The sequence below is a fragment of the Erythrolamprus reginae genome, chromosome 1 (genome assembly GCF_031021105.1).
Source record: "Erythrolamprus reginae isolate rEryReg1 chromosome 1, rEryReg1.hap1, whole genome shotgun sequence".
NCBI classification, from domain to species: domain Eukaryota; kingdom Metazoa; phylum Chordata; class Lepidosauria; order Squamata; family Dipsadidae; genus Erythrolamprus; species Erythrolamprus reginae.
In genome coordinates this window covers 107,807,019-107,822,159 of record NC_091950.1, presented here as the reverse complement: position 1 = coordinate 107,822,159, position 15,141 = coordinate 107,807,019, and the positions used below count along the sequence as shown (strand labels likewise).

The following is a 15,141-nucleotide window of genomic DNA, read 5'->3' as shown; positions in this document are numbered from 1 at the left end:
AAAGCTGCTGCCACGTGCCCCACTCATCTCCAGGCCTAGCTGCTGGCCTCCAGCCGAGGACTGCCGGGCAGCCTCGGGGACAGCCACTGCCACCGCTGACCACAACCCAATGTTTGGTGTATAAGACGCACCCGGTTTTTGTCGCACCTTTTTGAAGTAAAAAGGTGAGTCTTATACATCAAAAAATACGGTAATTATTTTTAGGTTTTATGATTTTAGACACTACTCAGAATCTTGGCTAAAATACCTGCAACCAAGTATTTCATTTTCTTTCCGCTTTGCCCAACATCTTTTCAGTTATTTATTGCTCAAATGTTTCTAACTGACAAGCTATTTTTCGTGCATTTGGATATTGAGTATACTCTCTATGTCTTAATCACACTTGACACAAATGCCTTCCTTTCTATTGACCCTGTTTCCAGTTATGGATTCCTTTTATTTAAACCTCTGATGGCTTACCCCCCATTCTTTCTTTATCTTAGGAAAGTGTTCCATTTGGTGATGCAGTACTAGCAACTTTGGATACTTGCATAGGGACTGAAATCTGTGAAGAATTATGGATACCAACCAGGTAAAAGGGATAGGCTTTTGTGTTCTCTATGGTTTGTTTAGAAGCGCGCTAATTTCTGTATTCAAAAAAATTGAATATTTTTTTCCTCAGTGCCTTATTTTGAACTTTACAATAATTTTTTCCTCAGGGCTTTGCTAAAACAGCATGCAAAAAACCAGAGCTTGCCAGATTACCATGCAAATATGTTTGTTCACAAATAGAAATGTCATAATTATTAGGGATATAGATTGATGCTAAATAAATATGAGCCGGGGTGGCGCAGCAGGTAGAGTGCTGTACTGCAGGCCACTGAAGCTGACTGCAATTTTGAAGGTCAGCGGTTCAAATCTCATCACCAGCTCAAGGTTGACTCAGCCTTTCATCCTTCCGAGGTGGGTAAAATGAGGACCCAGATTGTGGGGACAATATGCTGGCTCTGTTAAAAAGTGCTATTGCTAACATGTTGTAAGCTGCCCTGAATCTAAGGAGAAGGGCGGCATAAAAATCGAATAAATAAATAAATAAATAAAATATTTCTATGCGTTAATACCACCTTCAGAGGATTCTTATTTTTCGTTACTTCTTAATATCAGGACAATTGCAAAAAAGCCAAATATACTCATAATTTTACAATTAGGATGTAATGTACAAGTAGCCCTTGACTTATTCAGTGACTATTTGAAGTTACGGCCATGCTGAATTTTGGGATAATAATATCCAAAATTATACTATGATCAGTTATATCTCTGAGTCTGCGGAGAGGGGCGGCATACAAATCAAATAAATAAATAAATAAGTTCCTGCTGATTTAGTTGCTTACAAATTCCATTAACTTCTGAGTTCTTTTACTCTTTTGTGGTGTGTCACAATAGTAAAATAAAACTTTTGGATAGCATGGAGACAAGCTATTTATTTGCTTGCTATTTATTTTATAGCCCTCACATTGAAATGGGAATTGATGGTGTGGAAATCTTCACAAATTCCTCTGCAAGTCACCACATGTTAAGAAAAGCACACACCCGAGTGGAGTTGGTAAATTCTGCAACAGCAAAGGTACCATATCTTTCAGAGTATAAGATGCACTGGAGTATAAGAAGTATCTTAGTTTGGGTGGAGGAAAAGAAGGAAAAAACAAATCTGTGCTGGTTCCTGGAAGGCAAAAACAATTTGCCTTCCAGGAACCAACATAGATGATATACAGTGATCCCTCGATTTTCGCGATCTCGTTCTTCGCGAAACGCTATATCGCGATTTTTCCCACCCGATGACGTCACTCTCTTCCTTCCTTTCTCATCTTTCTTTCTCTCTCTCTTTCTCTATCTTGCTTCTTCCTCTCTCACACTCTCTTCCTCCCTCTCTCATCTCTTTCTTTCCTTCTCTCTCTTTCTCTATCCCCCTCTTGCTGGCGGGCGGCGGGCGGGCGGGCGGGCGAGCGGGGGCATCAGCGAGGAAGACCCAGAGAAGGTTCCTTCGGCCGCCCAGCAGCTGATCTGCTCGGCAGCGCAGCAGCAGCGAGCAGACGAAGATCGGGGTTTCCCCTTTGCGTGGGCGGCGGGGAAACCCTGATCTTCGTCTGCTCGCTGCTGCTGCGCTGCCGAGCAGATCAGCTGCTGGGCGGCCGCAGCAGCAGCGAGCAGACGAAGATCGGGGTTTCCCCGCCGCCCACGCAAAGGGGAAACCCCGATCTTCGTCTGCTCGCTGCTGCTGCGCTGCCGAGCAGATCAGCTGCTGGGCGGCCGAAGGAACCTTCCCTGGATCTTCCCTGCCGCCCACGCAAACTCCACCATCTGCGCATGCGCGGCCATGAAAAAAAAGGGTGCGCATGCGCATATGGTGTTTTTACTTCCACAACCCTACATCGCGAAAAATCGATTATCGCGAGGGGTCTTGGAACGGAACCCTCGCGATACTCGAGGGATCACTGTACACTGTTTGGTGTGCATTTCTGTGCGTGCGTGTGTCTGACCCATAGAAACAGCAAAGAATTGGAAAAATGCACATTATGGCAGTATATTAAAGCCAGCAAGTTTTCTTAAATGTAGTCACATTAACTCCTCCCAATTATTTAAATAGATCTACTCCAAACAGGATTAAGTCAGGGTTTAATTCAGCTGCCTTATCTTAATATTAAAGAGGACCACTGCTACATTTCAGATTATACTTTTACAGTATAATCTGTACTGTACAGTATTATACTCCTGTTAAAATTGATGTGGCTTTCTGGAAGTATAGTTATTCTCTACTATTTAAAATAAGATAGAATTGCATTGGGTGTCTTCAAATCAAGCTTCTTCATTTTGTTAAGTTGCCTAGGACAAGAATAAAGCAGTCTTTAAAAAATAAATCTAATTGAACATTCTAAAGCAGTGATGGCGAACCTATGGCTCCGGGTGCCACAGGTGGCACGCGGAGCCATATCTGCTGGCACGCTAGCTGTTGTCCTAGCTCAGCTCCAACATGCACGTGTATGTCGACCAGCTGATTTTGGGATCATACAGAGGCTCTGAGAGGGTATTTTTGGCTTCCAGAGAGCCTCTGGGGAGGGGGGTGGCATTTTTACCCTCCCCCTGCTCCAGGGAAGCCTTTGCAGTCTGGGAAGGGGGAAACATGAGCCTACTGGGCCCACCAGAAGTTGAGAAACAGGCCATTTCCGGCCTCCAGAAGGCCTCCAGAGGGTGGGGGAAGCTGTTTTCGCTCACTCCAGGCATTGAATTATGGGTGAGAGCACTCTCACATGCATGATAGCACACACCCATATTCTTTTGGCACCCGAGGGGAAAAAGGTTCGCCATCACTGTTATAGGCATTTATAGTTATTGACTTACAGTGTTTCCTTGCAGCAAACAACAAACAGCCAATTTCAGCACAGTCTGATTAGCAAAGGAAAATAAAATTCTGCCTTGCTTCTCCATGCCAGTAATTTGTCTCTGTGCAGCTTTAGTTTCACTTTCATTTTAGCATGGGGGCTTGCCTGAAGCTTCAATCCATCATCTGAAGGTCAGGAGGCATATAATCAGTGGCTTGTGCTAATCAGGCTCTGGGCTGCTCGCTGCAAGGAGGTAAATTGCTGAGAGGCAGAGACCAAAGGGTAGGGTTGGCTGGGTGGGGCTAGATTTGGTGTATAAGACGCACCCAAGTTTCCAACCTCTTTTGAGGAGTAAAATGGTGTGTTTTACACTCCAAAAATATGGTATATTCTTGGCATATTTTTACATTATATGTGCTAATTTTTTTTAAAAAAATATTGTTATCATGTCTCAAGGAAGGCACCACCTGAGTCCTTGTTGCCATCTAAGGCTCTGTGGAAACAAGACACTGTGGCATTTATCAGTTCCAGTACATTTTCTCCTTATAACTTCTTACAGTTCTGTCACCAGAAATCATCTCTCTGTAGAAAAATAACTGGTTGTAGTTGCAGTTTTGCATTGTATCAAAGGACTCCAAATCTTAAAAAAAGAGTCATGATTGTTCTGATGTGGTAAAATGCATTTTTGGCACGTACAGGCTTGCTTTCGTGTAAACGTCAATACTACTGTGTCCCTGAATGGTCATATTGTTTCAGCGATGGCCCAAATAACTATCCTAAATAAGATTTCCAAACAGTTCCTCTGCTGTTTAAATGTACAGTAAAAAGGTTGTTGTAATTAGCAACACATGCATTTACACTAATATACATCTTTTTCCAGAATGGAGGAATCTACGTATTGGCAAACCAGAAAGGCTGTGATGGTGACCGCTTGTATTATGATGGATGTGCCATGATATCTATGAATGGTGCTACAGTTGCTCAAGGACATCAATTTTCACTGGATGACATGGTAATGCTCTCGCAGGGGGTGCAATGCTTAATAATGTTGGTTAATATACATTACACTATTCAACTAATACTTCTATCTGTGAGGATTGGCGTATAACAGCAACTTTATCTATATCAGTGGAGTTAAATAAGCTCAAAGTGCTCCAATATAAACTATAGAACTTTTTTATATTAGAGGTATCGGGCAGGGGTATGCAAAGTTGGCTCTTCTATGACTTGTGGACTTCATATCCCAGAATTCCTGAGCCAATCATGCTAGCTCAGGAATTCTGGGAGTTGAAGTCCACATGTCATAGAAGAACCAACTTTGCCTACCTCTGGTATAGGGGTACCCAGCCAGTGGGCCATGGGCCACTAGTGAGGGGCTGTGAGGGGTTTGCAGCTGAGCCATGGAAATAGCTGGCAAGCATGCACGCGTGCACATCCTCACTTGGGCAAGCAGCGAGCAAATGTGTGCACACACATTGTGTGCGCTTGTCAGCCACTTGTGTGAACCATCCCCTCTTCTTGCTGGTCTGCAAAGCGGAAACATTGTGGGGAACTCTGACCTACGGTATCATATGCCTTTGGAAATTAGCTTTCCTTGAAGGAAGGAATTTTCATTTACGTTAAGAAGCTTCAGCTGCAGTGAGGGTACCAGAACTTGGAATAAAACCTAGGCTCTTTGGGATTTCTTATCCATGATATCTATGAATGGTGCTACAGTTGCTCAAGGATGTCAGTTTTCACTGGATGACATGGTAATGCTCTAGGAGGTGGGTGGAATGCTTGATAATGTTGGTTAATATACATTACGGCAGTGATTCCCAACCTTGGCAACTTGAAGATATTTGGACTTCAACTCCCAGAATTCCACAGCCAGCGAATGCAGGCTGGGGAGTTCTGGGAGTTGAAGTCCAGATATCTTCAAGTTGCCAAGGTTGGGAAACACTGCATTACGATATTCAACGAATGCTCCTATCTATGAGGTTTGGTGCATAACAGGAACTTTTATCAATGTCAGTGTGGTTAAAAAAGCTTAACGTGCTTCTGTGCCTCTTAGATAAACTATGTAACTACAATTGCACTAGACCTCTAGTGAAAAATTGTATCGAAAATATTGCACTGAGAAAGACATTAATTTCTGCCACTTTTTTAAAGGAAGTCCTCATTGCCACTTTGGATTTAGAAGACGTCAGAAGTTATAGAGCAGAAATATCGTCCCGAAACTTAGCAGTAAGAATTTCTTGTTTGTGTTTTCATTTATAAATGAAAGAATAAGTTTAACAATGTGTTTCAGGCATAACACACATTTACAAGCAATGGGCATAAAGCAGAATTGTCAGATACATTGCTTTTGTTGGAAAACATTATATTGTCTGTGTAGTGTGACTATTTTTATTTTTTTATTTTACCAGGCAAGCAAAGTGACTCCTTATCCTAGAAGAAAAGTAAACTTTGCATTGTCAGATTCCGATGATATATGCACACCTACAAGTGAACCTATCCACTGGAAGTATCATAGTCCTGAGGAAGAGATTAGGTAGGCAAAATGGGTTATGTGTGACTTTGCCTGTACAGTAGTACCTTGTCTTACGAACTTAATTGGTTCCGGAAGTAGGTTCGTAAGGCGAAAAGTTCGTAAGACGAAACATTGTTTCCCATAGGAAACAATGTAAAAGTGATTAATGCGTGCAAAGGGAAAAAAAATCACAAAATGGCGCTCCGCTAGGCACCGCTGCCCGGCTGTCACCTTTTAAAACAGCTGGGGGACTTCTCGCCGTTCTCCCGAACTTTTCAGGTTCGGGAGGCCGACGAGAAGTACCACTGCCCGGCTGTCACCTTCTGAAACACCCGGGGGGCTTCTCGGCGTCCTCCCGAATGTCGAACCCGGCTGTTTTAGAAGGTGACAGCTGGGCGGCGGCGCTTCTCGGCGGCCTTCGGAACCCGAACCCGAAAAGTTCGGGTTCGGGAGAACGCCGAGAAGCCCCCCCGGCTGTTTTAAAAGGTGACAGCCGGGCGGCGCCGCCCAGCGGAACGCCATTTTGCGATCTGCGGTGGGTTCGTAAGCCGAAAAAAATTCGTAAGAAGAGGCAAAAATTTCCAAACCCCGGGTTTGTATCACGAGGGGTTCGTATCACGAGGGGTTCGTATCACGAGGGGTTCGTATCACGAGGTACCACTGTACTAAGGACATATGGCTGGAAGCTATAGGGAGGGGAGGCGGACATAGCAGAGGGACATAGCAGCATATACTCAGAATTGGTAGAGGATTTAGTAAGTTAGTGTAATACCTAATATGATATCTCTAATAAAATGGAAATTTAATTTGGGGAAATTGAAGCCTCAGAATTTTCTTTCTTTGGGGGGATGTTACTTGGAACCCTGACATCTGGGGGTGCAGATAACTAACAATCTGAACTGGTTTATCCACATACCATGTTTGGTGAAGTGTGCAAACCAACACCTGCATTTCCTACCTTGGATGAAGAGATCACATCTTTTTCCTTCTGTCCTGGACACTTTCTACAGAAGCATGATTGAGAGCGTTTTAACAAATTACATCACTGTTTGGTTTGGCAGATGCCATGCCTCAGAGATAAAATCCATTCAGAGAGTGATAAGGACAGATGAGAAATTATGGAAATGACGTCCTGTCATTCAAGATATGGCTTATCAGAGCTATGTGCTTAGAGTTCAAAGCGTTGTTAGAGAGCCAACACGCCCACTTCACAGTCTGTTTCTTTTGCTCCCTTCCGGGAGGAGGTTTAGAAGTATTTCTAACAGGACTTACAGATTCCGTAAAAGCTTTGCTCCCTATGCCATCTGTCTGGTAAACTCGTAAGATTTGTTTTTCTTGCCATATACATGAATACATCCAAACTAGATACTGTTGTTCCTCTATGTCAGTGTTTCCCAACCGTGACAACTTGAAGATATCTGGACTTCAACTCCCAGAATTCCCCAGCCAGCAAATGCTGGCTGGGGAATTCTGGGAGTTGAAGTCCAGATATCTTCAAGTTGCCAAGGTTGGGAAACACTGCTCTATGTCATATAATATATGTGGGTATATGCATACTTTTGTGTTGGTTGGTTGGTGGGTGGGTTTATTTTCTTTCTTTCTTTCTTTCTTTCTTTCTTTCTTTCTTTCTTTCTTTCTTTCTTTCGTTCGTTCATTAGTTAGTTAGTTAGTTAGTTAGTTAGTTAGTTAGTTATGTTTATGCAGCGTATATTGGAGATGGAAAGAGATGTATGCAACACAATTTCATTTTAATGTATGCCGATTAGGGTACACTCAAAGTGACAATAAAGTTATTCTGTTAAATTTTCCTTGGAATGACTTTATACACAGAATTAGGAGAGAGGAAATATCCTCTTCTCTTAGCTAAATGTCCTTATTAAAACTAAGGGTTTGCCTACAAAACTAATTTTAACTACAAAACTAGTGTCTACATAATCCATAAAGGTTCCCAAAAGAAATTTGCATAAAATGATGTCCTATGGTAGGGTTACCCAACCAGCGGGCCGTGACCCACTAGTGAGTCACGGAAACAGCGCCGTGGAAACAGCTAGCATGCATGCATACATATGCATCCTCACTTGGGCGAGCAGCGAGCAAATGTGTGAAAAAAGCACTCCATCTTTGTGCTCTTGTCAACCATTGTGTAAATCATCCCCTCCTCCTATTGGTCTGCAAAGTGGTAACATTGGGGAACTCTGCCCTATTATATCATATGCCTCTAGAAACTATATTTTCTTGAAGGAAGAAATTTTCATTTGGGGTATGAACCTTCAGCTGCAGCGAGGGCACAAGAACTTGGACTAAAACCTAGGCTGTTTGGAATTTCTTCTGAGTAATCCTACATGATTATGCTATCTCTCTCTCTCTCTCTCTCTCTCTCTCTCTCTCTCTCTCTATCTCTCTATCTCTCTATCTATCTATCTATCTATCTCTCTATCTCTCTATCTGTATCTATCTACCTACCTACCTATTTGAATTTGTCAAACAAAAGCGAGAACAAAAATAAAATAATAAAAATACAGCAACGATAGGCACATTAGTGCACTTATGCAAGCCTCCTCTATAATGGATAATTGTACACAACATAAATAAAGGAGGATTGCTTTACTATAAAAACTGTTAATTAGTGATCCCAGGAAGACAAATGACATGATTTTGTAAACGTGTGCTTTTTATATTTGTTTTCAAATAAAATATGTCTGCTGTTTTTCAGCCTAGGTCCAGCATGTTGGCTTTGGGATTACTTAAGGTGTAGTAAACAGGTAAAGATTTTAATCTTTTTATTTCACCCAAATTCTAAGCAATGGTAAAATAAGTTGATTTAGGGAAAGAAGGGAAGGTGTGTGTGTGTGTGTCTCTCTCTCTCACTCTTTGTACGTATCAATGAACTAGAAACTTGCAGTAACAGTGGACCTATATATGCTGCCTCTGGGTTGTTTATGACTTACCACCTATTATTGTATTAGAGCAGGGGTATAAAACTCAAGGCTTGTTGCTTAGATCTCGCTCACTGGGTCGTCCTGGAAATAGCAAAGGACTGGACCGTGGGGCCTCTCCCTGCCTAAACAGCAGATTGGAAGGTTCCATTTTCGGCCGCAACAGCCTTCTGCACCCCTCTGCAAGTGAAAATAGAGCTGAAGGGGGGGGGGGAATGACGTCAAGCTGGCCACAGCCCCCCTCCCCCCCAAGGTCAGATACAATGCATCCTTCAGTGAGATTCAGTTTGATACCCTATTAGAGGGTTTTACACAGAACAAAATAATAATGCCTTAGTGCAGTGGTAGCGAATCTTTTTTCGCTCAGGTGCCAAAAGAGCATGCGTGTGTGCTATCACGCATGCATGAATGCCCACACCCATAATTCAATGCCTGGAGAGAGCAAAAACAGCTTCCCCCCCCCTGCCCGGAGGTCCTCTGGAGGCCGAAGATGGCCTGTTTCCCAACTTCTGTTGGGCCCAGTAGGCTTGTGTTTTGTTCTCCCCAGGCTCCACAAGCTTCCCTGGAGCTGGGGTAGAGTAAAAATGCTCTCCCCCACCCCCTGGAGGCTCTCTGGAAACCAAAAATGCCCTCCCAGAGCCTTTGTGTGAGGCTAAAGTCAGCTGCCTGGCACACACATGCATGTTGGAGCTGAGCTAGGACAACAGTTTGCGTGCCAGCAGATATGGCTCTGGGTGCCACCTGTGGCTCCTATGCCATAGCTTCACCATCACTGCGAACCTTAGTGGCTTTGCAGCTGAAATTTTTGACATAATATGAAGTAAGCGAATGTAACAATGAGTTGGGATTGTGATGAGTGATGCCTTGTGTTTGTAGAATTGTTCATCAGCTAGTGACTTAAAGCAAGGATCCTCAATCTTTTGAGTCAATGGGCATATTTAGAAATTTAGAGCATACCTTGTATGGACTCCAATGTCAAGGTTCTGATTGACAAAACTGGGCAAACATTGAGGAGACAATCTTTTGAATAGCAAAAGGCTGTCAAACTCCTGGCCCATGGGCTGGATGCGTCACATGTTAGCCACACCCACACCTCGTGTAGTGACTGGGAAAAATCCCCTTCACAAATGTGGCAAAAAAAAGGTTGCAGAATGGGGCAAAAGTCACTTAACAAATTTTTCACTAAACAGCATACCGTAAATTTTGGACTCAGTTGTGTTTGTATCTTGAGGACTACCTGTAGTCTCAGACAAACTAATACAAGGTGCCTTCTAGTCTTACCTTTACAGCTGCAGGATTTTAAACAATATTTTCTACATCTGTTTTCAAATAGATTAAAAATGGTAAATTAACCTTCATTTTGGATGTTAATAATTATGGACCATTCATAGATAATTGCAACTAGGAATAAATAATGTTGAACTATAAAATTAACAGTTTGAAGATACAATGAAAGCATTGCATGCACGGTTCCCAACAATGTTCTAATTTGGTTTCCTTATTGTGATTGTTCAGGGAGGATTTTTCTTGCCACTTAGTGGTGGTGTGGACAGTTCCTCTGCAGCCTGCATTGTCTATTCCATGTGTCTTCAGATTTGTTATGCAGTAAAAAATGGAAGTAAGTGCATTTGAGCAGTTTGGGTTACCAAAATTGAGTTATAGTTGTGTCAGTTTTCATATTTTTAGAAAATCCTTTCTATTTTTAATTTGTTCGTTGATTATATGAGCTGTTTTTATTGAATTACATCATTGACATTAACCTTTTTAGGAAATGTACAAAATGAACTGATTTTTTTTTACCAATTGTGGCAAGAAAGGTCATAAAATGGTGCAAACTCAACTGTTTCACTTAGTACAGACATTTGGTGTTCAATTGTGGTTGTGAAGAACTATCTGTAAATACATAACATGTATTTACTCTATGTTGGCTCTATGTTGGAGTAAAACATGCATAGGAACATATTGTATCAGAATCAAAAGCAAGTTTAACTTTTGCTTTTTGAAATCAAATGTTTCTTAAATATTTTCTCACTCAAATGTAATATTATTGCAGGTATGTGTGTATGTGGTTTAGGTCTTACACAAATCTTAAAATAAATTAAGCCGCATTTCCATTTTACTTATAAGATGCTAATTTCTTCTGCCACAACATGATTAAGTTACTTGTTCAAAATAGAAGTAAATGTAAATGTGCCTTGATCTGTAAATTTAAACAGACCTTAAAAGTTTTGTTTAATAATTTATGAATTGAAATAAAGGATTTTCAATTTTGTGTTCTAAATGCAAATGTGAAAATAATGTTTTGTCCATACTCCTCTTATTCTTGCCCCCTTGTCTTTTTCAGATCAGACAGTTTTGGATGATGTACGCAGAATTGTAAATGATGAAACATATGTACCAAAGGAAGCTCGGGAGCTGTGCGGCCGTCTTTTAACAACTTGCTACATGGCTAGCGAAAATTCTTCTCAGGATACTTATGACAGAGCCAAGTCTTTGGCTGAAGAAATAGGCAGGTATAAAAATTAACATTGAGTAGTTAAACTATATTGTGTGTTTAAAAAGCATTCCAGTCCCAATCTGGTGTGATACTTGTAGTAAAAATCCTCAAATATAAAACTATGCCTCTAATGAATAGAAAAATGTATTAGAGGTCAGCACGAATAGTATTTTAAAGAAAAAAGAACATGGTTTAAAAGTGTCAGTCTAAATTTCAGGATTGGTGTGGCTTTCTTGTGATTTAAAAATTTCCCTTTTTAACCAATTCCATTTCCCTCTCTTTGGGGCATAAATAGTGCTTTTCAATATACAGTGGTACCTCTACTTACCTTCTACTTCTACGCCCCTACCTACGAACTTTATGAGATACAAACCGTTGAACACACGGTTTGTATCTCATAAAGTTCGTAGGTAGGGGCGTTCGTAAGTAGAAGTACCACTGTATATTGTTCAAGATTTTTTTGCCTTCACTCACGAACCATTTTCTACTTATCAACCCTCGCTTCTCTCTCGGCTGCTGTGGCTGCTGTGAGCAGGGGCCAAAATGGCGGGCATTGGAGGAGCTCTCTGCAGCCACCCCATATCCCTGCCATTTTCCCCTCTAGCCCACCGCTTCCTCCACTCCCCACCGGTGCTCCATCCTGCTGCCAAAATCCTCCATAGCCTACCGCTTCCTTCACCCCATCTCGCTGCCAAAATCAGCCCTCCAGACGCTTCCTATGCCGTCCCAAATCGCCTCCCAAATCACCTCCAAATGCTTTCTGTGCAACCCCAAATCACCTCCAAAATCACCCTTCTAGACTCTTACTATGCCACCCTAAATTGCCTCCAAAATCACTCCTCCAAAAGCTTCCTGCGCTGCCCCAAATCGCTCCCAAAATCACCCGTCCCAAAGCTTCCTATGCTACCCCAAACCAAGGTCGTAATGAAGGCAAATGGATTGAAGAAAGGCAGCAATGAGAATTGAGGCATTTTGAAAGGAGAGGTGAGTTTGCAAGACTTTGGAAACGATTTGGAGTGGCATAGGAAGCTTTTGGAGAGGTGGTTTTGGGAGTGATTTGGGGTGGCATAGGAAGCATCTGGAGGGATGATTTTGGGAGTTATTTGGGGCTCACATTTTCGATTCTGGGAGAACTGGTTGTTAAATTATGTGAAGCCCACCTCTAACTACAACTACTGAACCTCTTTTAGTCCATTCCACCTGCTCTTTTGTTCATGGCCTAAATTTAAGTTAGGGTCTCAAAATGGCATCCAATGAAATGTTGCATATCATATTTGAAGTAGAATATTTCCCCCCAGATCAAAGGAACAATACATCTAATCCAAACTCTTCCAAATTACTACTCTCCTCATTCCCAATAATATATTTAGTTTTTGCTATAGAGAAGTCTTTCTCAGCCTAGTGCACACATTCTCACAAACACATTTTATATCTTACAGAAAAATACAATTGGCCAGTATTTGCCTAACTAGAGGTAGTATTAGCTTTAAAAACTAAGAGCCATGTTTGTGAAATGAAACTCTTAAAAATGTTTTAATTGTGTATGTGCCTTCAAGTCAGTTTTTTGATTCTTGACAACTAGTTGGACCATATCCCTGCAGTTTTCTTGGTAAGATCCCAGAAGTGCTTTGCTATTGCCTCCTTCTAGACAAGGTTATCCAACTGGCATTGTGTCTAATGCATAATGCTTAATAGCAATATCATTTAGACTTATATGCCGCTTCTTAATGCTTTACAGGATTTTCTGGGCGATTTACAATGTTGAAGCATTATTTGCATATTGCCCCCAATAATCTGGGTCCTCATTTTACCAAACACGGGAGGATGGAAGGCTGAGTTAACCTTCAGTCCCATCAAGATCGAATTCCAGGCTGTGGGCAGAGTTTGCCTGCAACACTGCACTTTAACTAACAAGGCTCTTAAAAGGATTATGTGATTTTTAAACATAAAAGCATTACTGAATTTCGAATTACGTTCTTTCTTTCTTAACCTATTGTGCATGCTTTATTTGTTATTAGTGATAAAAACTATTTAGATACTATTACAGAGGCAGTATTTCTTTCCCCAGCTATCATATCAACTTAAATATAGATGGTGCAGTAAAAGCCATTTTGGGGATTTTCAATACAGTGATGGGACAATCTCCTCAGTATCAAGTGCATGGAGGGAGCACAAGAGAAAACCTGGCTCTACAGAATCTGCAGGTAATACAATAAAGAATATTTGTACAGTAGTTCAGAGTTGAAATGAGAGGTCCTTGGTGCTCTCTGAGCTTAATTGTTTTCTTGCAGATGTTTCATTACCCATCATTAACATTATCAGTGCTAGTTGGGAGTTGGGAGCTAGTCGGGAGGCTGTACTTCCTGAGAATGTTCAAGAAGACAAATTTATCTCAGCATCTACTGTTGTCCTACTATCGCAGCACCATTGAGAGTGTCCTGACATACGGCATTCTAGCTTTGTATGGGAGCAGCTCTGTAGCGAACAAAAGAGCTCTACAGAGAATTATTATAACTGCCCAGAACATCATTGGGCTCCAGCTACCCGTCCTGGATGACATCTTCACATCTCACTGTTCCAGGAAGGTGCATACTATTCTCAAAGACTCTTCTCGTCCTGCTTATAATCTCTTTGAACTGTTACCTTCTGGCAGAAGAAACAGAAGCACTAGAACTTGGACCATATGTTTCCTGAATAGTTTTTATCCCAGAGCTATACTCGCACTTAACAACGAACTAAAGGATAACCATCAGTGAACTGTTGGACAATATTACTTGGTTTGTCATGTAGATGGTTGAGTGGTTCAGGGTGGGGAATTTGTAGTGGGTGGCACATTTTATTCTATTTTTTATTCCATTTTTAAATTTATATATTCTGATTTTATGTATGGTGGGACTGGTCTCTGGGTGTCACACGACTTAAGTTGCCAATGACAATTCATTGTTTTGACAATGACAATAAATATTCTTCTTCTTCTTCTTCTTCTTCTTCTTCTTCTTCTTCTTCTTCTTCTCCTTCTCCTTCTCCTTCTCCTCCTTCTCCTTCTCCTTCTCCTTCTCCTTCTCCTTCTTCTCTGTTTATATTCTAGTGGCTTCCCCTGTCAGTATTAAGAGGTTCTTTGGTTGGGCTATTTACAGTTGGCATGTTTGGCAGTTTCATGATAGGAAGTATTGCTTACTTGATTATTCATCCGATGTTAAAGTTTTGTGGATAGTTATCAATCAAGAAGTGCCTGACAGCTCAAGCCAATACGGCGCCACCAACACAACCCCTAAAAAAAGATAACACTACCATACATCAAGAATATCTCAGAAACCACCAACAGACTACTATAATCATATGGAAGCAGCGTGGCACACAAACCAACTAAAGCCCTTCAAAACATCCTAAGCAAACTAAAAGATTCAGCAACCCAGAAAAAAAAACAACCATGAATACTAACTAGCAGTCCGAATACATGATGGAAACATTTTAATTTCAGAACACATGGAGAGACTTAACTATTGTTTTCATTGGGAAAACTGACCATCCTAGATGAAGCCAAGTCCAAGAATGCTGGGGAATTTCTAGAAGTCTGCGACTCCAACAAATTAGCCTTCAATAGACACATAGACATAAACAATATGTCTATAAACTGCAAGAGACAACCAACAAGCAAAAGAGGAAAAGACCTAAGCATCTCTACCAACAATCAGGACCCAGATGAGGATAGATCAGTGATGGCAAACCTTTTTTTCCTTGGGTGCCCAAAAGAGCATGTGTGCACACTATTGCACATGCGCGAGTGCCCACACCCATAATTCAATGCATGGGGAGAGCAAAAACAGCTTTCCCCACCCC

At 41.5% G+C, this 15,141-nt stretch overlaps 1 protein-coding gene across 2 annotated transcripts in view; it reads left to right on the top strand.

The window, feature by feature from the left end:
- NADSYN1 (NAD synthetase 1) overlaps nt 1–15,141 on the top strand; it is a 40,499-nt gene that overhangs the window by 10,991 nt on the left and 14,367 nt on the right. For both annotated transcript variants that reach the window (XR_011559892.1, XM_070761715.1), the window contains exons 7-15: nt 483–571; nt 1,486–1,603; nt 4,237–4,368; nt 5,508–5,582; nt 5,765–5,889; nt 8,582–8,630; nt 10,320–10,422; nt 11,149–11,317; nt 13,370–13,505. Coding sequence is in view for 1 of the 2 variants with exons in the window: in XM_070761715.1 (XP_070617816.1) it covers nt 483–571; nt 1,486–1,603; nt 4,237–4,368; nt 5,508–5,582; nt 5,765–5,889; nt 8,582–8,630; nt 10,320–10,422; nt 11,149–11,317; nt 13,370–13,505 (996 nt within the window). In the remaining variant the exon portion in view is untranslated. The remainder of the gene's footprint in view (nt 1–482; nt 572–1,485; nt 1,604–4,236; nt 4,369–5,507; nt 5,583–5,764; nt 5,890–8,581; nt 8,631–10,319; nt 10,423–11,148; nt 11,318–13,369; nt 13,506–15,141) is intronic.